General features: G+C 39.8%; 1 protein-coding gene across 1 annotated transcript; it reads right to left on the reverse strand.

The window, feature by feature from the left end:
- Positions 1–716: 716 nt before the first annotated feature.
- On the reverse strand, positions 717–19,697 carry LOC118434703. The gene is made up of 7 exons (XM_035848815.1): positions 19,272–19,697; positions 15,079–15,500; positions 11,812–12,223; positions 8,754–8,941; positions 6,929–7,313; positions 3,450–3,509; positions 717–1,457 (listed from the first exon to the last, which is right to left on the reverse strand). Exons 2-7 carry the CDS (start codon positions 15,106–15,108, stop codon positions 1,057–1,059), a joined length of 1,476 nt encoding a protein of 491 aa, XP_035704708.1. The 5' UTR covers positions 15,109–15,500; positions 19,272–19,697; the 3' UTR covers positions 717–1,056.
- Between the last annotated feature and the right edge of the window lie 3,807 nt (positions 19,698–23,504).

Consider the following 23,504-nt stretch of genomic DNA (forward strand, 5'->3'; position numbering starts at 1 on the left):
TTGATGACAGCCTATTCAAATTCAATATTCTTTTGCCACACGTGTATTATATTAGGGAGAAAGTCACAGAGTAATATAAGTCGTGGTTGGTGGATCACGAATTTCGGAAACTTTGATGAAATCGTGTCCATCCAGCGGAACAGGGTGAATGGGTGCATTCATTGACTCATTCACTGTTCCAGTTTAGGTGAAGTGATGATCACACGTATTTTAGCGTTTAATAAGAAGGAAAGTGAAAGCGAGTGAAAGCACGAACGGAAAAGTACGAGTTCCATCTCGATTTATGTATGCTACTTAAAAGCTACAACGTACATATATAATATGGGTTAAGGTTCTCCTTGATTCAAAGTTTTCAAATGATTTTCCAAAATTTGAATCAGAATGGGTGCAATTCACGTAAAATTTCGTAACCTGGAAACTTACGAGCCCAAAACATGCCTTAATTCAAGGTTTTGTAAGTTAGTAAGCAAAAGTTACGTTAGAAATGTTCGCAAGTTTTCGTCAGAAATTTGCGTGGCTACGGAGTTACGAAGGCAGGGTTGCAGAAATCTCATGTCACCCTCGTAAATCTCATCTCACTGAGATATAATGAGAAATAGTGAGACATGAGAAATATGAGATTTACTGAGATTTATGAGCCATCCACTAGCGCCACCTAGCGGACGGGGTCATGAACTACAAGTTTATCTCATTATTTCTCATATATCTCACTCAGCCCCAAGTGAGATGAGTGATATATATCATTAAATCTCACTAAATCTCACTCAGTGATATATATCACTTGTAACCCTGTACGAAGGTTGCCGTGAATTGCCTCCCACTAAATTGTAGCGTCGCCCTGAGTATTTTAAGTTAAAGTTTGACTCTGTATCTCTACTTGATAATGGTTTATGTTGGTCTTGAGATTGCAATAAGTTGCAGCAGATGTGCGAATATACGTCATAAATATAAAGTGAAAATTTCAATTTTTTGTGTCATATTTACATACAATACAAGACAAGCTTAGGATTGAGTAAGTGTCAACATGTTTCTGGTTCGTCTGATCTTGGATCAGCATCATCTGCACCCTTCGTGCTGACTGGTGCCGCCCTGGTTTACATCTTTCTCCTCGTACATCATCACGACTCCTCGGGATGAATAGTTTGTCCGAGGAGGAAGTTGTAGTTGTTGTTGGTCTTGTCCTACTTCCGGTCGGTGGGTAGCATTACTGGAGGAGATAAAGGATGACGACGTCGACGACGAGATGAGCCTGGTTGTTGTGGTCGTACATTGGTCGTAAGAAGGTGGTGGAGACTCGTCAAATTGGGCAATCATGGATTCGTCGTAACTGGGAAGCTCGTCCAAGTAGTGGAATGAGGACCTATTCAAATTTAATCCGCCTGCCCGACCACCACCACCACCGGGGTGGTCGTGGTCTTGGTCGTCATCCTCATCCGTGTCTTGGTCAAAGACTAGACCTGAATATAAAAATGGGAGAGAGAGGTTTTAGTCTTAAGGTGACTATCAAGGGAAGGTTTTTTAGGTGTAAGGCTCGGATTTTTATGGGACTATTTTTATTTTGTTCCCCACAAAAAATTAATATAGCTTTAGTTTTGAATTTTTCATGATGCGCTAATTTGTGGGGAGGGGCTAATTTTAGTCGGTTTGCCAGCCAACACATTAGGTTTTCAAATCCTGGAAATCTTCGAATTTAAGCCCTTAAAAAATTTGAAAACGTGCTTCATCTTCAGAATGGCATATTAAAAATTCGATTTTTAGAAAATTAAGAATTTATTATTTTTATAGATTTCTAAAGGGAAAAAAATGCTGAAATTCAAATTTCGCGACAAGCAGATAAGTCATCCCGAAGTGACATGTTTTCGAATTTTTTAATTCGCGTCAAAAATTCGAAAACTTCCAGGATATGAAACCCCTGGGACCTTAGCTGGAAGACCGTTTAAAAATTTTAGCGCTCAAATTAGCTTATAGTGAAAAATCCAAAAATATAGGTATTTATTTCTAGTGAACAAACTAAAAATGGTCTTACGAAAATCCGAGTTTTACACCTTAAAGACCTCCATTATATGTAAGAACAAGTTTAATCCAGCCGTGTCCTTGCGGTGAGGGCTTAACGCTAAGAAGGGAATATAATTGCATGACACAAAGTTGAAGTTGTTGTGCAGGAGAGAAAGAGAAAGTGAAATGACTTCAAGATTCGCGTAATGGGGAGTTACTAGCCAGCTTTAGCCTTGCTCTGTGTTTTGGCAATAGCATAAAGTTTTAGGAGACACAACGACCTGAAAAAAAGATGAGACGTAATCATGGCTAAGAGAGATAGTGGACATGCACGTGGAGCATGGAGTTCCTTGTTTTTTCATTATCTATTCTCCTCCGTGCAGAATTTTTAGGTGCAAAATATCTTGTTTTTGCCGAGGGTCTATTGTCTTGTTTTTATCAGGGGGAAAGAATTTCCTGTACATAATTTAGCCTCTTAATTAAAGATGAAATACGAATGTTTGTGTAGTTTTTTATTTTTAGTAGAGGACGAAATACACAAATAAATATGCGTCGTACTGTATAAATTATACGGATCACAAAATTTCTCAAAAAATAAGAGTGGAAAACTCGACGGTGAACTGTTTTCGTCTTAAATTTTGAAATGTTAAAACTTTGATTTTTCGTGTTTCGTGTGATTTTTCATAAAAAATCTCAAAAATTGGGAACTGACCGAAATAAATACGTATTTGTCGTTTATTGGAAATCATGAAAATTTTAATTGGTTGCTATCAGGTATAATTATGTATTAAATTCTTCATTTTGCCCAAGAGAACTTTTATAAAAAAAATACTCTCCATATCAAACACACCTGAACTTTTACAGAAATTGAGAATTGGAATTGTCAACCTCCGTAAAAGTTGATCTCCCCATGAAAGCAGAGTATGAAAGAGGTTTACTACGGGGAAGAAGAGATTACTGTGCTTTAAAGTGTGTCTCATTTTTAAAGTTATGTACGCTACATACTTCGTAGATAGCATGTTAATGGGGAAAGCTCTTTTACGTAAGAGTTGCATGGTACACGATATTGATACTGTAGTCTGCAACGTAGTAGTAGCTCCTAATTTGTGTTGAGATGCAATTAATCTCAGGTTTATACCTGAGGCTTCCCCAGTCTCATTCATTATTAAAGTCATGGCCTGAATTTGTAATGAACTGGTGAGATTAATCTCCATTTAGAAGGCACTTTTTCCCCGTACTTTCTCCCCGCATTGTTCTACTAGAGAAGACAGTGGCCGCGGAAGGGTAGGTGTGGACAGAGGGACAATGTTCCCTCGAATCCCTATCATCTACTCATGTAATGTAAACCCCTCGCTCCTTTATCTCACAGCGTAATGTCCCCAGATGTCCCCATACAGCTTCCGCGGCCACTGCCTGACGAAAGAAAGTTTAATAAAAGCAGAATGCAATCTGACCTTCTAAATCTGACGAGCTGATGCTGCATCCTCCCGCGTGATGTTCGGAGATGGAACGATCTGTAATAAAAAAATACACGAAATAAAAAAAGAACGTCAGTTGTAAGAAGAGTGATGACGAGACGGGAAAAAAATTAATTATAAAGAAAATCGCGTGCGAAATGAACTGGTGGATGATGCTGATAAGACAGAAAGCTTCTAGGGTTTCGGGTGAAAGTAACGATTTGCAAGAAATAAAGGGGAGAAAGTGGTTTCTTGGAGGTAAATATTTTGACCTCCAGGATGCAGGAAACCACGGCCGGCCGCTATACTTCACAAAACGTGGCTAGATGGCGCATATTTCGTGCACTTTCTCCCAGTTTATTGTAGCTCACATTTCTTGCGTTTCTTGTTTTGAAGTGCAAGAAATGTGCCAAACCCGCAAGAAACGAAGCACTGATGAGTAACTACTTGTAAAGGCAAGAAACTGGTTGATTGCAGCGACTTTCGCCTGTGAGAAAAGTAAAGTGCAAGAAACTAGTCCCTCCTGCTTGGAAGAAATAACCGGGAGAAAGTGTTTTTTTTTGTAGCTATTTTGATCTGCAAAAAATGCACGGGGCAAAAAACTACGCCTCGCCGAGCATGCTGCATACGGCGCGTGGCTCGATGGTCCATATTTTCTGCACTTTCTCCCAGTTTCTTGCACCTTACATTTCTTATCTTCCACTGCAAGAAATCTGGAAAACCCGCAAGAAACGAAACACTGCCTTCTACCCGACGATATTGTACCTTCATCTGGAAATCATCCATCATTTACTCTCCAAAAAATCCTTCAAAACTCTTCCCTTGAGAATATGCTTGATGACATTTCATCTCCTGCGATGACATTACTAAAACATGAAAGTTTGCAAAATCTGCAGATACACACTTTTTGCTTGCTTAACTCTATTACAGCCGGAGGATATGTTACATGATTTAATTAACCTTCGTTAGAAAAGTTTGGAACAAATTATTTGCTCATATTTTACGAATCTTCTTAACGATATTAAAAGTGCTTTATATGTACCTGCCGTTGAGTTAAATTGAATTATTTCAGAGATAAAGTGGGTGTAGAAAGTAAAACGGGTTAAAAAACAACCTTGGGATATGTACGTAGCTCTGCAGTGGCCGCGGAAGCCGTGGGGACATTTGGGGACATTAACATTGTAGGATAGGGGAGGGAGGGGTATATATAAGATGGGGAGATGATGGGGACATCGAGTAACCGTGGGGACAATGTCTATCTGTTCCGCGGCTAATGTAACCATCCCTGGGAAAATAAAGTTTTTGTTCCCCTAAGGAATTTATTTAGTCTGGGTGAACCATCCACATGGGGAAAGACCAATAAAATAAATTAGTTCATCTTCACGGCCAATTGTTTAAACTTTCTCCGCCTCCTCCTACACAGTCTATCTTCGTGGGGCTGTCTTGTTTTATTTATTTCTTAATGGATTGGGCTGAACGAACTGGACTGACAAGGGAGGTCTCTCAGCGGATGTTCTCCGATTTTATAATAAATTGGTGAAAATCAATCAGAAATTCAATTTACATGAAATTTGCACAAGACACGATCTCCCAATGGGCACGTTTGGTAGAGATATTTGCATCCGAAGAGGACAAAACGCGCCCTTTGAGGTTGAAAAATTTTACGCTTTCTAAATTTAAGGAGCCCCTTCGGATGCAAATATCTCTGTCAAACGTGTCCATTGGGAGATCGTGTCTTTTGCGAATTTCTTACTTATTAAATTTGCTGTAGATTGACACAAATTTGTTAAAAATCCGAGAGCATCCGCTGGAAGACCTCCATTGTCAGTCAGTCGAGCATGCTATAAATAAGCCACCAACCAAAAAAAACATGCTCTCCTATCCCGAAGTAGAGTTGGACTTGGACTTGTTTTTCTTGAACTGCTAATTTCTTTCTTCCTCATTCAAGAAACTTTTCTTGAAGTAGAGTTTTTGCCTGAATGCATCATCAAACTGGATTCGATTCCAATTTTATGGAATCATTTTTACCCAAATCTTCTCCTCACCATGAAAGTTAGTTTCCCGAAATCAAAGGAAAAGTCGGTGAAAAATTGATGACTGCTCAAATAAGGGACGACAGACTGTGGTGGCAGTGGAAACCAAATATGAGACAAAGATAAGAAAGAAAGAAAGCAATTATTTATCCAAGTCGGGGAAGAAAAAAAGTTGATTTTGTCAGTCAATCCACTCTATTTTCTGCGTCAGGGAACAGTGCCCGCGGAAGGGTGCATGGGGACAAAGGGACAATACCCCCACGGTTATTCGATGTCCCCATAATCTCGTCAAGTTATATAAACCCCGACCTAACCTCCCCTATCCTAAAATGGCAATGTCCCCAGATGTCCCCACGGCTTCCGCGGCCACTGTCAAGCCGAAAGAGTATCGACTCTCTTTAACTTTTTGATGTATGTATGTGACTCGGAGAAGAAGGAGCTCATAAATAAAAATGAGAACTGGGATTCTCCCGTGAATTCAATTTTTGATGGTGAATAAACAACAAAAAATTACTGATTTCCAGGTATCCGGAGGAGGAATAGGAGGAGGAAGAAGAGAAGAGAGGATTTTAAATTATTTCGTATCTGTCTAAGGATCCTAAGTATTTGCCTGCGTTGGCGAAATCTAAATAAATGTATGGGTTTTGCAGGTGATCAATTTAAGCGAGTGGGTTTATTTATCCAGGAGAATGGAACGGTAGAGATCTACGAGCGATTGCTCTCCGATTTTTACCCAAATTAGTGTCAATCGATCAGAATCTTATTTAGTATAGAATTTAAAAAAGAGACGATCTCCCAATGGGCATTTTTGGCAGAGATATTTGCATCCAAAGAGGAGAAAGTGCGCCTTAAAGGCGACAAATTTTACACTTTCCAAATTTCCTGCGCGCTTTCTCCTCCTCGGATGCAAATATCTCTGCTAAACGTGCCCATTGGGAGATCATGTCTTTTGCAAATGTCATACTAATTAAATTTGTCATCAATTGACACAAATTTGAGTGAAAATCTGAGAGCATACGCTGGAAAACCTCCATTTCCAGTTGAGTGAAGAGATAGAGAAAGTATCATAATAATCGTTTCTTTCGCACTTTCTCCAGTTTCATTTGGCCTATTTGTTCTGTGCAAATTAAGCATTGGAACTCTTACCCAGAAACCCACACTTCACTTTAGTGGCCGCGGAAGTGTGGGCACAAAGGGACAATGTCCCCACAAGGCACATCAATGTCCCCACAGGGCACATCAATGTCCCCACAGGGCACATCAATGTCCCCATCATCTCCTCATCTTATATAAATCCCTCCCTCCTCCATCCCACAATTTTAATGTCCCCACATCTTCCGCGGCCACTGCTTCCCCTCAGTGAAGCGAATCTCCCCTTGGTTAGCCCACTTATTTATTCATCATCTCAGTACTAACTAACCAGCAAAACAATTGCTTCCTTACCCATCACTAAATTTCTGAGATCCTCAATTTCCATGCGAATCAGCCTGAGTCGACGTTGTCTCTGGTGAAAAATTTGGTCGTTTCGGCACCGACTCCTCTGTTCCCCCAGAGCAAATGTTTGCACAAGGCCGAGTCCTGTTGCTGGGGAGGAAGCCGAGTTGTTAGTGGGTAGATGATCACCACTACTTGAGATGGGCGAAGAGCACGAGTTGTTGGGTGCGAATGGGAGCGAGTTTGACAGCGTGACGTCTAATGAAGAGTCCTCCGAGGAGGAAGAAGATGAGTTGGATGATGATCTATCTTCTTCGTCATCATTCATTATGTCGTCCTCCGCCGTTCTGGTCATGGTAGTTGGTCCCCCAGTCGTGGTCGTGGTCGTTTGTACCTTAAAGCATTTAATAATAATATCTAGGGTGGAAAAGTCTAAGGTAAATTTTGAAAATGACAACTTTTTTTGTTCCGATATAGACTAAAATAAGGGCACAATAGTTTTTATGGGATAACACTGTATCCTGAGTGCACTAGGTATACACAATATCAATGGGATAGTAGCTTCATAGGTTCGTCTTTAGTAGTGAGTTGAGATCGTGTACTGCTCAATGCCTTGCAGCTTCCACGGGTGCTTATATACGTTACGAGAACGATGATGCTCACTATATCCAGGGTAGGTGCACAGTGTGCGGAACATTAAAAAAGCGGACAAATTATTTTTAGGTTCGAGCCCCAGTCGGGGCATTAGTTTTGTTTGCATTTTTGTTGACTTTTTAAGGGTGGAGGGTTCAGAAACCACTATCCCTTTGAACTACGATGACCCGGTGATCGTGTAGACATCGTGTAGAAAAGTGAAAAGTATCAAATTTTCGCACTTTTCATCCCGTCTACACGGTCACCGGGTCATCGTAGTTCAAAGGGATAGTGGTTTCTGAACCCTCCACCCTTAAAGAGTCAACAAAAATGCAAACAAAACTAATGCCCCGACTGGGGCTCGAACCTAAAAATAATTTGTCCGCTTTTTTAATGTTCCGCACACAGTGCACCTGCCCTGGATATAGTGAGCATCATCGTTCACGTATCGTATATAAGCAGCCGTGGAAGCTGCAAGGCATTGAGCAGTATGTAAGTTCATTTAATACATTAAATACAGAATTCACAAACAGACCATTACATAAAAACATTGTTGGTATGTCACAGTGGTGACAACCTGGGTGTCCGGATTTTAAGGTTTGGAGTTCTTCTCCTGACCAACGCGATATTTTTGCACTTTTGAAATGTTCCTGTTACAAAATCCGCTTGTCTGGTAAACAGGCGGTCGTGAGTTCAATTCTCACCGGTGCCTCAATTTTGTAACAGGAAAATTCCAAGAGTGCGAAAATATCGCGTTGGCCGGGAGAAGAACTCCCAGCCTCAATATCCAGACACCAAGGTTGTCACCACTGGGACGTACCAGCGATGTTATTTTCTATCTCTTGTAATGTCCTGTTCATGAATTCGTTATTTAATGAACTTACATACACGATCTCAATTCACTACTAAAGACATACCATATCCCATTGAATTGATATTGGGTATAGTGCACTCAGGTTACCACATAATTCCCCATAGTTTCGAAAAAAAATCGTTTTCTCCACATTTTGAGGGAAATAATAGTGTCCAAAAAATGTATACTTGAAAAATTTCATCCAAAATCTTAATTTTATATGATTTTTTTATGAAATCAAGAAATTACTTCGCCTTTATTTTTGTCTGTCCCGGAACAGAAACATTTCTTGATGTTGGGAGCTTTTCAACTCTTACTTATTGTTATAAAATACTCTAACGTTTGTACCAATGTGATCCTTCGCCGTGCTCGTCGTGGCCGTCGTCTTTCTCGTCTTGGTGACGATGTGAATGTCATGTCATTATTTGGAGTGATGGGCAGCAGGACATCGTCCCTCTGTGGGATGAGGCTGTAGTCGAAAGTGGTCCTACAACTGCCTCTCCTCCGACTTTCCGATTGGAGATAGAGTTGACGTTCTGGGAGAGTGAAAGTGGAGGAGAAAGAATGAAACGATTAATCATTTTTACTCGTAACGTAGAGTTACAAAGTTTAGTGGAGGAGAAGAGAAAGATGGTCAAATTAAAAGTCGTCTTATCACCAAGTTTTACTTCACTCAGACAGTCAGTCAAAAAAAAAACAGGGGTAACAGCTTGTTAAGAAGTATCAAATTTCTGCAGGAAGGAGAAAGTTGCCCCAAAATAATTAGTAGGCTCTGCTACTTGTGTCATTAGGTAATGAAAAACTCAAACTGGAAAGTTAAACTGACAAGTTTCTATTACTTGGTAATTGCAGACAGTTCCTGGCATGCTTATTTAAGTACGAACTTCACTTTTATTAGGCATTTACTTATCTACTACGCTTCTAATAGTGTGATGGTACGATTGTTACCGGCAGAGGTACTATACACTCTTAGAAATCCGGTATTAAAATAATACCAAGCGGTGTTCCTATATGACTCTATCGAATAAGTCATACCGTGCAGTTGTATATACCTCCGTATTAAAAGTTTACCATTTCGCTAGGAAATATTTTTACCGACCGGTATGATTTTAATACCTAGCTGTAGCAACCTTAATACCTAGATACGTGACTTTACCAGATTTCTAACAGTGTATGCAATTCTACCCTTCGGTAATAATTTGTCAACGAAGGGTGACATATTTACATAGGCTAAATCCTCCTAACCTCCCAATCTCAACGCTCTTTTAATAAAAATACTACCAACACCGCAAACAATTTCTTACTCTTAGAATATAACTTATTTCGATGATAGTATTACCACGCGGTAGCGCATCCTCGCCGGGAACAATCGTATCCCAGAATTATTCATGTCATAAAACCAGGAATAAATCATTTATGCAAAGTGCTCGGAAATCATTTATGCCAAATACTAGGAAACACTAGAAAGTCAGATTTACTGTCGCGATAAACTGAAAATCTATTTAACACACACATCTCCTCCTCCTCAGAGACTTCAATCAGAATAAAGGAGAAAGTTAGTCCCAAATCGGACCACACTAAAGTGCAACAGTTTGGTTTAAGCGTGCTTTCTCCAAACCACCACCACCCACCTCACCAACATGTCCTTCAACTCCATTCCAGAAAATGATACGCTTTGATTATCTAGAAAGTAGCACAGCACAGCAAACACACTTCACACCACAGAATCCGTCAACGTCTAGGTTTCGTGGAATGAATGCGAATTAAACTATGTGACACCACTTCTGGTTGAGTGACACGGAATAAAACTGCTTTTAACGGGAGTTCATGCCACTCCATGGAGGAGACAAAAGAGCTAATTTAATTTCGGGATAAGAGACAGAACGATTTCAGATTTGGGATGAATGATGTGACGGAATCCTTATTAGCAAGAAGAAGTGAGCATCCGAGCATGAGTAACTGGTTTCACTAACTTTTACCCTCTGCAACTTTCTCCCACTTAAAAAAGGGAAATGCAAACCATGTTCAATCCAGGTTATTTTTGGCCATATTAATTTGCAAGAACAACTCTGAAAATTTTCTCCCCCTTAAGAAAATGGGGACGCAAACCATATTCAGCCCAGATTATTTTTTAACTATGCTAATTTGGAAGAGCAACAATTTAGAAACAATGGAACTTGTACAGATGCCCATAATCCAGCGAATTTCGGGCGCCGCAAGTTCCCAAAAACGCTTGGGTTTCGAGCGGAATCGGTGCTTTTGGGTAGAATCTCAGCTTTTTCTCGTAATGATTCCTCTCAAAAACTGAGCGTTTTCTCGAACTGAATTTTGCGCATGTATGCAAGTTCCTTACTAATATTGTTTGTAGAAAGCTGTTTGTTCAAAATTAAATTATTAAAAAATAATAATGTGGGTTGAACATGGTTTGCTCCCCCATTCTTAGTACTCGTTGTGGATAAAGGGTTCATTACATAACTGGTTACTTGTTTGTTCCCTCGCTTAATCAATGTAAAGTCACGTCATGAATTCTATTTAGTTTCCAGCTTGAGGACGCATGACAGTCGCCTTAAGTGAGGAGTGACTCTAATTTATGCACAATGGTTAATTAGCCCTTCAACTAAGTAAGTACATGGTCTTCGTCGTCGTCATCTAGAGTTCATTCATTCCCCGACATTCATTTAAGCAAGTTTATGCTCATAGTTTAGCTTAGGAAATTAGTGAAAGTACGCCTTGGTAAAAGTACGACTTGAATTGCCGATTACTTAAGTGACAGACAGCAATTGTTCGTCGGGTGAAATAATTGTTTCTTTTTCATGGCAAACAGGGTCACGCCCATTAACCTTGTGCCGTCAAGTGGTAAATAAGTGACTAGGGAATTGCGACAAGTTGAAGAAACCCTGTTTTTCCTTAAATAAAGTGTCCTTGCTTAATTTTCTTCGTGTTTTTGTTGGAAAATAGAGAAGAGAGAAGACGGCTTAACTCAGCAAAAGTTGGTCGGTTGGTTGGCAGGCTGGGTTTGTGTGGGTGGTTTAGCAGTGGCCGCGGAAGGTGTTAGGACAGGGGGACATTTTTCCCTCAAAAATTCTCCTCACAATTCTATGGTTTGTGCATAAAAATTAGACCTTTTTGTTTGTAATTCTTATCGAGAAAAGGGTCAAATTATAAAATATATACGTTAGTGTCCCCATACGTCCCTCCACCCACTTTCCGCCACCACTGGTGGTTAAGTTAGGAGGAGAACATTCGCCATAAAAAAATAAATCCTTTTAAAACTTTAATGCTCAAAAAAGACTTTCTCTCCTTTCCGACAAGCCGTCTCCACAAGTTACTTTCACCAGACAGGAAAACTAACTTGCCCTTGCCCGGGTAATTATTCCCTCCTAAAAGTAATTAATTGTTCACTCACCCCGGTAAAGTTGGCCGATCCCGAGTCTGCGGGACAATTCATTGATTTCGAGCTTGATCTGGCGTAATTGTTGGCCTCGATACGCGGTCAAAGCGGACTGCGGAAGGTCGCTGCTTCTCTGGGTGATCTCGTCGTAGTAAAGGCAACTTGGCACGGCGAAATCGAAACTGGTCGGGGGGTTACTGTTCCGGCGGCAGGGGGGTGGTGGTGGTCGTCGCCAATTTTGGGGGTGATGGTCACAACAATTTCCTATACTGCTACTTCTCGCGAGGGTGGTGGTCACCACGGTCCCATCGGCTCGAAGGGCGGATAGGGTACTTCCGGCGGACGGATTTTCAACATCGGTAGGTGAGTTGGCCTTCTTCCGAGCCGTGTTGTAACACAGGTAGATGAGAAAGCCGAGAAAGTAGACCTGCAATTTATTTAAATAGATAATAAGCATAACTCGCAAATTGAGAATGGCAACATAACTTGCGAAATTTGCGGGATTTCGCAAAAAGTGTGCCGGATTTTTGTCACCAATTTATCCAGCAATTGGGCATGTTTTTATTTCGTAAACTTATTTCGCAAAATCACCATCAATACCAATAAGAGAAATTACAGAGATCCATGAAACACTAAAAAAATAAGTGCCTTTAGTAGATTTCGCGAGATTTGCGAAGTCATATTTTGTGAATTTAGCAACATAACTTTCGCCAAGTTTTGCGAAATTTGCGAGAAAAATGCTGCTGGAAAACCATTGCATTTTTTTCTCAAATTTACATTTAAGCATTTTCTTACTTCGCTAAATTATTTCGCAAAGTCATACCAGCAAGGGAAATAATAGAAATCCACAAAACAATATCAGAAAACAGGAGTTTTTAGATTGGCGAGATTTTCGAAGTCACATTTTGTGAATCCTCTCACTCCACAAATTATTTGATCTTACAAGGGACACTCACGACCTGTCGTTTGAGTCCAGGGTACCCACTATGTTTTTTAGAATCTACTAGGACCCAAGATGAAGGATTCATTCATATTTCCGTGTAAAACTCATATTTGGCGCCATGGCGTAGCGCCAAATTCGCCTAATTTGATGGTTTTTCATTTTAAAACCGCCAGAACTTTTGAAATCCTGGACGGATTTTCAAAATTTTTGGCAAAAATCATGACAAGGAGTTCAACTTTCGTATTTTATGAATTTTTTTCCAAAATTATCGCTTTTAACTTTTCGCAAAATTTCGAAATTTCGGGTTCGTCGAAAAAATGCTAAAAATATCTCAAAAATTAAAATTTTTTTATTTTTATTTTTTTTCTCTAAAATTTGGACTTTTCTGATCATTTTAAGCATAAAATTTTAAAAATCCGACATAAACTGCAAAAGTTATGGGGGTTTGAAGTTGGTCGAAAATGCAAATTTTTAAGTTTAGCGCCACGCCATTGGGCCAAATATGAGTTTTACACGGAAATATGAACGAAACCTTCATCAGGGGTCCTAGTAGGTTCTAAAAAACATAGTGGGTACCCTGGACTCAAACGACAGGTCGTGAGTGTCCCTTGTTAGCAATTTAGCTAAACGAGTAGCGATGCGAAATGAGACGTTGTCGTGAGTACGCTCATCCTCCGTGAAGTGATGCGACACGAAAGACAAATGTCACAAAATCTCATGAGATTGTTAATTGCATAGGAATTCTCTGTGTTTCGAGATAATTGGAAATTCTAGATGGACAGAGAGACAGGCGGATGAGGTCGCCGCTGGTGACATGCTAGTTTGTTTGTATTGTCCTTGTTCAAAGAGAGAGAGCAAAGTAATCAAGTAATTAATTCGTTTCTTCTTCTTCTCCACATGTTCTGAAGGCCATCCATCCATCGTCCATAATGGACTTTTCGTCTCATTTTGACCATTTTGCTTTAGCTACTAATTACACATGTACATATTTAACGGGATAATTTTCTCCGGGATAGGGCAAGCCTAGGTTAGTTTTGTGTGGGTTAGTTATGGTTTGATTTTTTAAATAACAGCCATAAGTTTTGCATATAGAAAAATCTCTTATCTACAAAATCAGACCATACTCGTGTGTGGACTGGAAATTATTTATATGCAAAAAATATTTTGCTAATGAGAAAATTAAAAATTCTTACAGAACTTTTCGTCTCATTTTGGCCGTCTGGGTGCTAATTAGACATGTACAAATTTCATGCGAAAATTTTCTATAGGATGGAAACCATAGGTTAGTTTTGTGGGTAGTTATAGTTTAGTTTTTAAAATAACAACGATAAGTTTCGCATGTAAAAAAGTCTATAATTTACAAAAATCAAGCCATATACTAGTTGATGGACTGACATGATATGCGAAAATATTTTGCGAGTGAAAAAATTCACCAATCTGACAGAACTTTTCGTCTCATTTTGGGAATTTTGATTTAGCTACTAATTACAAATGTACCTATTTAACGTGATAATTTTGTCTCGGATAAGGAGAGCCTAGGTTAGTTTTGTGTGGGTTAGTTCTTCGTTAGTGTGTGGGCTGGGCTGGACGTAGGATTCTGATATGCATGCGAAAATATTTTCTGAATGAAAAAAATCAACGGACATACAGGAAAATTATGATCGACTATATATATCACTCCATCTACTCCACCTCCTACTCAAATTTGACGTCAGTAAGTAAGTAAGTACAAAATGCGATTTCTGGTTTCAATCAATAATCTCCCTGCTAATGACCGAAATCCGCAATATGTCGAACCAAAAACTAACCCCACATCCTCCTTCTATAACATCACAATTTTATCCGAGTCGTACATACACGACTTTCTCCATCCCAACATCATTTGTCATTTTTCTAACTAACGCGAAAAGTGTCGAAACATTATCTCCGCGGAACAGAAAAGTTTGAAAACTTGAAAAATGAAAGCAGTGGCCGCGGAAGGGTGGGGACAGGGGGACAATGTCGCCACAATTATTCGATGTTCCCATCATCTACCCATGTTATATATATATATATAAATCCCTTTCTACTCTATCCTACAATATTAAAGTCCCCAGATGCCCCCACTTCTTCCGCGGTCACTGTCCATCCATGCACTACGAACCAACCAGTGACCGCGGAAGTGTGTCGACAGAGGGACAATGTCCCTCCGATTATTCGACGTCCCCATCATCTCCCCATCTTATATAAACCTCTCCCTCCCACCATCCTACAATGCTAATATCCCCCGATATCCCCACAGCTTCCGCGTCCCCTGAGTAAAAATGTAGTCTACAAAATGCAAGGATTTTTCAACTCACCATCAAAATTCCTGCTAGAAAGAGCCACATTTCGTAACCCTTTTTCTGACTTTCTCGTTAGTCCAAAACGCCAATAATGATTCTTCTTTGCTTTTTCTTCCTTGTGCGTGAATCCTTTCTTCTCCAACGATATGAATGGTTCCGTCGTCGTCGTCGTCAACGTGCTTCTTCTTCTCGTGCAGTAACTTTCACTTGCGATAGTGTCACTCTCACAGGAACGAAGGATGATGATGCCACCAACACCAACACGGCGGCCACGAGACAACAAAATGAAACCGCTTTTCATGTCTGTCTCCCTTTTTCCGGGCACAAACTAACTCCAACTCTGCTGCATGCTGCTCCCTTTATACATATTTCTTCCTCATGCCGTTCCATCCGTCCAATGTGGCCTGACAAACCGACCGGCTGTTGGACAGGATCACCTAATAAAATATGGGCACATAAGGGACCCGAACCATGTTCAGCCTAGATTATTTTGTGACCATGTTAGTTTGATAGAACGACTCTTTAGAGACAATATTTATTGCGGAGTATGCGCAGATGCGAAAATTTCAGCAAGTTATGGGTGCCACAAGTTCGCAAAAAAGCGCAACTGATGACTCATGGCACAGATTTTTCTGGAAAACTGTGAATTTGCGCGAACTCGCGGCGCCCTTAACTTGCTGAACTTTTCGCATGTGCACAAGTTTTGGAACCTTTTTCAAGCTACACCAGGATTTTTTAGCGAGCTATGTCACAAAATTAGGCCAAAAATTAGAAATCACACGACACTTATCTTTCCATTGAATGGCCACTTTGAAGAAAAATATAGGCGCAAAGTTCAATTTTTGTACAAATTTTCTCTTTTTGTCCGAGGGCCGAAAACTAAGGGGAGCGTGTGAACTTCGACTCTTTATATTTTTCTTTGATTTGGCCATTCAACGGAAAGATAAGTGTTCTTATGTGATATGTGATAGATATGTGATTCTTAATTTTTGGCTAAATTTTTTGATATAACTCTAAAAAAGATAGTGGTCAAAAAATATTTGGGCTGAACTTGGTTCGCGTCCCCTATTGTCAGTTCAATATGTGTTTCTGTAGAGAAAGCAGCTCTGTGGTACTCGGACGACGGGAGATTGGTGTGCTTCTGGGGAATACCAAAACACAGTCTCGAGTCGCATTACGAGTGGTGCTTGAGAGAATGTACAAGTGTCCAGTCCATCGTGGCAGAGAGAAATTCCAAAGCGGTTCGGTGCGTGTAATACGTTTACATACATGTAACAATATTTGGGGCGTATTGGGAACGTGTATTGTGACATGAGAAACTTCCCTTTCACATTTCTCATTCTCCACTTTCACCAAGTGCAAACACTACTATGCAATTTGCGATTTATGCACAAGGCTAATTTTGAATTAGCCTGTAATCATAATATGATTGAAAAGAGTTCGAACTGGAATTTGTACCTGCCTAATTAAATATTTATTTAGTTGTGAGTAATAAATTTGTTCTGAATATTTGGGATTTTCTCTTTTATCCAACTTTCTCCATGAAGGCCGACGGTAAAGAACACACAAAAAACAAAAAGCTTTTGTGATGTGATAAATGCGCAATTCGTTGCCGAAAGGTGGGTTTGTATTTCATTTATTTCATTTCGTTCTCGTGTGTGGATTATTATTTAGGGGCTCATGTAGGTATGTAGGGAAATTCGAATATTTGGGATAAAATGGCAGAGCTGGGCAAAATACTGGGTCAAAATACAGTAGCTTTGTTCTTCCCAGGGTTTTGATTTCCGGGGTTGTTACACCCACAAAAAGGCGGGAATCTGCATCGAGATGACAAAAATGATACGACGGTATAATTTTATGAAGAAATTAACTCTTTGTCGTTCTCAAAATACGTTAGTTTCACGATTTTAAGTAGTTTCACAGCGATAAAAAGTTAATTTCCTCACGAAACCTGTATTTTCGTACGACTACTGCTTTCTCTACGAAGATTCTCCTCTTTTTGTGGGTGTAACACCCCCGGAATTTCGACCCAGTAATTTGCCCACCTCTGTAAAAATAGACGAGCAGAGATGTAGTTTAGTTGGTGGATGAGGTACATAACATAAGTAAGCTAAAGCTTCGTTTCGTCATTTTTCGCTTTCTCTCTCGCTCTCCTGTTCGTATGCAATAATCCACTTTCTCTTTCTCTGAATTTCCTTTGAACTAGAAAAGAACACAGAACACGTATGTACTCGTACTCGTACATACCGGCGTACACCAGTGCATGCCAGCCAGCACACACAAATTTTCTCATATTGCACGGAACAGGAGCCATTACTCGGTTGAGCTTTGACTTTCACAACAACAATAAATTGCGAATTGATATTGCATTGCATTAGTTTGCCGAAAACCCGACCGAAATTGCTGCTCTATCTCCGCGAACCTATTATTATCCATCATTTCGTCAGTATACTCGTAGTACAGTGTTTCGTTTTTCTCGCCCAAAACTATTTCCCAAAGGTAAGTGGGGAAAAGCGAGAATAACCGGGCTAAAATGGTTTTTACCGGGTGAAACGGAAAAAATGGCAGCCCATGGATTTACATGGCTATGGAGAAAGCTAATTTCTATAATAACCAATATTTTTGGAATTGGACCTCATTCACGTCATCTTTATGAATTTCTGAAAATTTGGGTATGTAATACGGGAATGTTTGAACAGGTTTGTTCGTTTTTACAATTTTCTCATATATATAAATACGTACTCATTTTGAAATTATCAACTTATTTTCTTAGAAATTGATGGTGAATACGGATATAAAGCCACCTTTTGAAAATGACATACTCATTTTTAAATAAGTTGTTTCAGATTGCAGGTTTCAGAAAACAGGTTTTCCTCATTTTTCCCCATTTTCACCGGGTCCTTAATTCTTTCGAGTGGGTGGTAAAAACTCCATTTTTCCCGCTTTCTCCCACCGCTCTGGTTTTTATCAATCGAAACCCTTCTTCCACCCCAAAAACGGGAATATTACTCGTACTCTGACTTTCTCCAGTCAAATAAATAAATAATGCAAAGGGCAATAATATCATCCATGTGTCTCACTACTCACTCACATAATTCCACCCGTCTCACTGTTTATATAATCGCAGAGTCGAGGAGGAGGAAATGAAAAATGAATTTCTTTGTGTTTCTTGCGCCTCTGTCAGTCTGCATGTCACTGTTTGTTTAAGTGATGTATGCCTGTTTGGCCTGCTCAATGTGGCGGAATGATGAAGAATTCATTAAAATAAATGAGACTCGTGGTTTGGTTTGGTTTGGTTTGGTTTGGACGAAGCTTGTGGGAAATTAAATTATATACGTGGTCAGAATGTCAGAATCTGGATTACACATTTTAACCAAGTTGGTTGGTTTGCAGATCGGATTTCAGATGATGCCGGATTGAATTCGGTAGTTGAGTTGGTTGTGATGTCGATATGACAAGGCGGGTGACAATGCAGGGATTATCTGCTCGGTGGCAGGCAGGGGCTTGGCATCTTGGAGAGAAAGGAGTAGAGGATTGAGGAAGAAGACAATGTGATGTGACGTGGGTGAGAAATATTCATGATGATGAAGACTAAGGAAATGGGGCAGGTATAGAGTAAACTAAAGGTAGAGGTGTCCCGGGGTATGATCTCAAATTTTTGGCGAACTAGTGTCAATCGAACGAAAATTTAAGTAATATGAAACTTGCAAAGGAAGCGATCTCCCAATGGGCTCGGTTGGCAGAGATATTTGCATCCGAAGGGGAGAAAACACACCCAAAAAGTTGACAAATCTTACACTTTCCAAATTTACTGCGCGTTTTCTCCTCTTCGGATGCAAATATCTCTGCCAAACGTGCCCATTGGGAGATCGTGTCTTTCGCAAATTGCATACTAATTACATTTCTGATCGAATGACACTAGCTTACTCTCAAAATCTAAGACCATCCGCTGAGAGATCTCCATTATTATTCATCAATGTGAAAGTGTAGTTTCTTGTTGCGAAATGTAAGACACTGGTCTTTCGTCATTATTGTTATCTTTCTACCCATGCATGAATGAGACCAATCTCTCAACTAGTATCAACCCATTTCATACCAACGAAATGAGACCAACTGCCCGAAAGAAGAAAATTCATGATGCGAAAGAGAAAATTCATCCCATGCATATTGCGTAATTTCCCTCGAGATGTTTATCAAATTGTACTTACTCTTCTTATTTTTCTTTGTCTGCTCCTAAATCGTGGAATTAGCAGCTGTCTTGCCCGCAATTTGCACCACTCAGCAGTTTGATTTCCAACTTTCTCTTATTTTTGGACACTTGCCTGCCTGCCTCGCACAATGTTCGCTTTCTCCTTAGGTCCTCTTTAGAATCCAGAATTGTAAAGACGCAGTCTGCGAAACGGAGGCACTTTACTTTTATTCACGACCACTTTCACCATTCAAGAAGCAGAGAATGTGCATGTGGAATGGGTCGTTATTTAGGTTAAAATTTGAAGGATGAATTGAAGTAAAATGAAGACGGCGAAATCTATATATGAATCTGCATATGCACTATTTCTTCTCCTCTGGATGAAGAACTCTATTAAAAATAATAACTTTTGAGACTCCCATGGGCTCCGTTCGCTCCGACCGCGGTTCAGGGTCTGTCTGAGGTAGTGCTTTCTCTTCTCAGCTCAACTCAGAATTTGCAAACACTCGTCGTCAATTCCCTGCTCGCAGTTTTGGTCGGGTTTCGCCCTCTTCGTTTTGCCCTCCACCTCCAGCTTTGCCACTGCTTTCTCTTTTTCTGTGATCTACCTGCCTGCCTGCTGGTTCTACTTACACCGCCGCTTTCTCCACCACCACTACCACTTGAAAATGAATCCACTTTTGATAACTTGATACTGGAGAGAGTTGAAGAGAATTTATTCATTTGGCACTTGGTTGGTTGGTTGGTGAAAGCGCAACATTTGTGTTCAAAGAAAGAGAGAAAGAAAGAACTGGAAAGGAATCGGAATACCGAGAGTTCTTTGGGCAATAAGGAGAAGTAATCCTATTCAAGGGGAGAAATGCTCCAAGCAGTGACAGAATGTATGTACATGTGAGTGAGTGAATGGATGGATGGGATGAAGGCTTTCTCAGAACTCTCAACCGTTAAATTTGTTATGACGCAAATTGAAAGAGGATTCAGTTTTACCAAACTTTCAAGTATTGGCGGATGTAATGCGAACGTAGATAAAATAAAATGAGGGGGCTGGGCCACTTTTGATGATAAGGTATTTGTTTGCATTTGCATATGCACTCTCAATAATTTGACAGGATTGTTACCGGAGGTGGAGGTACTATGCAATTTTACCGTTTTGGTAATCATTTAGAGCCGAAGGGGAATATACAGAGGTTGAATTCTGCATAATGTCATGTTAATGCTGTGGTAATAAGAATATTACCGACCCCGGAGGCAGTTTCTTACGGTCAGAAGGTGACTTATCTATGAGAATGTGCAAAATGATATTGAATCATTACTGCCCCGAGTACATATCTATGACTTCGTCGGTACGGTAATACCGAGCAGTAATGCCGTGGTAATGAAAATTTACCACTCAGAAACAAACTATGTTTTACCAATCTGGGAGAAAGTTATTACCAAATCAATACCAGCAATATGATTTCCCCCCATTTTTAACTGTGCACACAGTTGATTCATACATATTCAGGTGCAGGATGTGAATATATGCAAGTAAGCCTGATAATTATAAGGTTTTCTACATACATATATCACCATTTAAGATATTATCGCGTAGGCGAATCAATACATTTCAAGCGGGTAACAATACATAATGGAATTTACGACTATGTATTTCTAGCGAGAGGAGAAAGTGAGATGGAATCTGCGAAAAGTTGCGGGGCCTCGAGCAAGCTGGGGAATGCAGGAGGAGAAAGTTTTCGTGCTGGGTGAATTTTTTGGCTGCGAGATAGACGAAATAAGATCCCTGGAATGTGCGGAAGATTGACTTTACTCTCAAGTAAATGGAAAGTATTACATTATATTAGCTTTAAGCACCGCATCAAACACATGTACACGTGGATGGAAAGTAGGCAAATCTGGGATAACAAAGGCTGAAGCTGGAAACCGCAGAGAGAGAGAGATCGACACACGAGATGAGATTGACTTTGCAGATTCTCAAAATACCTCTAAACGTTGCTACATTAAGCTTGGGATTACATTGTGTCGCAGTCAAAGTCGTGTAATTGTGGGGGTGATGTGATGAATTCACGTGCGACACGTGTGATTAGGCGGGCACTGTCTTTATTGTTGTATCGATCAAATGATTGTGGGAGTAATTTTTTATTGTTTAGTACGGAAAATAATGGCCTATAAAATAATACGGCGTCCGTTTGATAACTGTATTTTCATCGGGGAAGAAAGGACCGGATAATCAAGGTTGACATGACATCACTCAATGCATGAAAGAATAAAGAGAGGAAAATAGGCAATTAGTTTGTTATATAAAAACCTTGAAATTATGATCGTTAAAAAATAGAATTTGTGATCATTATCTAAAGTAGTGTAGTTTGTCATGCTTTCACTCAATGCACGAATCAATGAGGATAATAAAATTTACAACTCGTTATGTAAAAAAATCTTAAAATTCTCATAATTGAATAATTAAATTTGTGATAATAATCCCAAAAAAACGGGCCGGACTATGAACTACTAGTTTGACAAACTTTCACTCAATGCAAAAAATAATGACGATAGGAAATCTGCAATATGTTAGTTCGTTACATAAAAATCTTAAAAATCTGATTATTGAATAACTGAATTTCTAATAATAATCCCTAAAAAATGTGCCCTACTATCAACCACTAGTTTGACATGCTTTCCCTCCATGACAATTAGTTACGTAAAAACCTTGAAATTCGGATCACTGCAAAAAATTGAATGTGTAATCATTATCCCAAAAAAATGTCGCTTTGATCCTTTCTTTCAAGATTACGTGAAATCAGCTTTGAAACAAAATGAGCAAATCCTATCATATTTTTTTCTTTCATCATCATTGCCCACCAACACATTTCCCAAGTTCAAAGCGACTCCCGAAAATCTTATTCAATCCACGTCATTCCTTGTAGGCCATCCAAGTAAAAAAAAAATGTGTATAAATAGAGTCGCAACTAGTAGCTGGTTGTACGATATAAATAAGGATCGAAACTAAAGCTAAAGTGCCTTCTTGTTGGCGCTACCCATGGAAAGAAGTAAAACCCTCCAAAATATTCAATGTGGTAATTGAAAGCATGTATGTGCAAGTGGTGAATGAATAAGTCGCGACACGATGTAGTCGAAGCCGCCTTAAAAGCAGCCAGGGTTCCGTTTCTTGCGGGTTTGGTACATTTCTTGCAATACAAAACAAATAATCCAAGAAATGCGAGGTGCAAGAAACTGGGAGAAAGTGCAAGAAATATGCGCCATCTATCCACGCGCCTTATAAAATATCACGGCGGGACGTAGTTTCTTGGGCCTCGCATTTCTCCCAGCTGAAAATATTCACCTTCAAGAAACCATTTTCTCCCCCTTATTTCTTGCAATTGGTTGGTGACTTTCACCCGAAACACTGCCCGCACCCTTAGAAAAGAAAGTATGTACGGAACAAGGAACACTACATTTGCTCAAGGAGTGTGTATGTTCGTATGTGGAGTGTCGACGGAGAGAAAGTAAAAGTGAAAGTAGCGTTGTCTTCTCTCCTCGGCCCTTGGAGTGGATCCAAAATCAATTCGGAACTTCGGTTCAATGAGAAAGTGCAATGTTGTCGTAGTGGTGAGGAGAGGAGACGAATAACCAGCAGTCTTGTTTCCTCGCTTTATTGCTCTCCTATTCCGTTTGCATAACGACACTGCTACGACTACGCTTTCACCAACCAGTATTTGTAGCACTTCCATTGCTTTCACCAACCCGCTTATTGCCTTGTTTGTCTTGTATTGAAAAAGAAGCCGTAATAAGTTTCACCTTCAAGAACGAGAAGAATGGCACAGAATCCCGTCACCGACACGGTTAACTTCTTGACTCTCGCAAAATGGAACTTTTTATCAAGATACACCGGGATTAGGAGGCGAGTTATATTAAAAAATCGAGCCGAAAATTAGGAATCATATGACACTTATCTTTCCTTTGAAGGACTTTTTTCTTAGTGAGGCAAATACTTAACAACGAAAAAAAATTGCTAAGTATGCATTTACCCCACCCCAAAAAAGTGACCACCTGCGATATCTCAGTCATTTCTCAACCGATTTTGATGAAATTTTGCACAGATCATTGTTGCAGTGTTTAGAAACGACCTGCGAACCGGTTTAGCAAATTTTGGATTTTTACGCGAGTTATAAGCAACATTGTGCTCTTGGAAACACATTATGATTTTTAGTTAATTTCCGGAGCATAATATGTCAGATATTAGTTGCAAATATTTTAG

The sequence above is a fragment of the Folsomia candida genome, unplaced genomic scaffold, assembly GCF_002217175.1.
Source record: "Folsomia candida strain VU population unplaced genomic scaffold, ASM221717v1 Fcan01_Sc002, whole genome shotgun sequence".
Classification (NCBI taxonomy): Eukaryota; Metazoa; Arthropoda; class Collembola; order Entomobryomorpha; family Isotomidae; genus Folsomia; species Folsomia candida.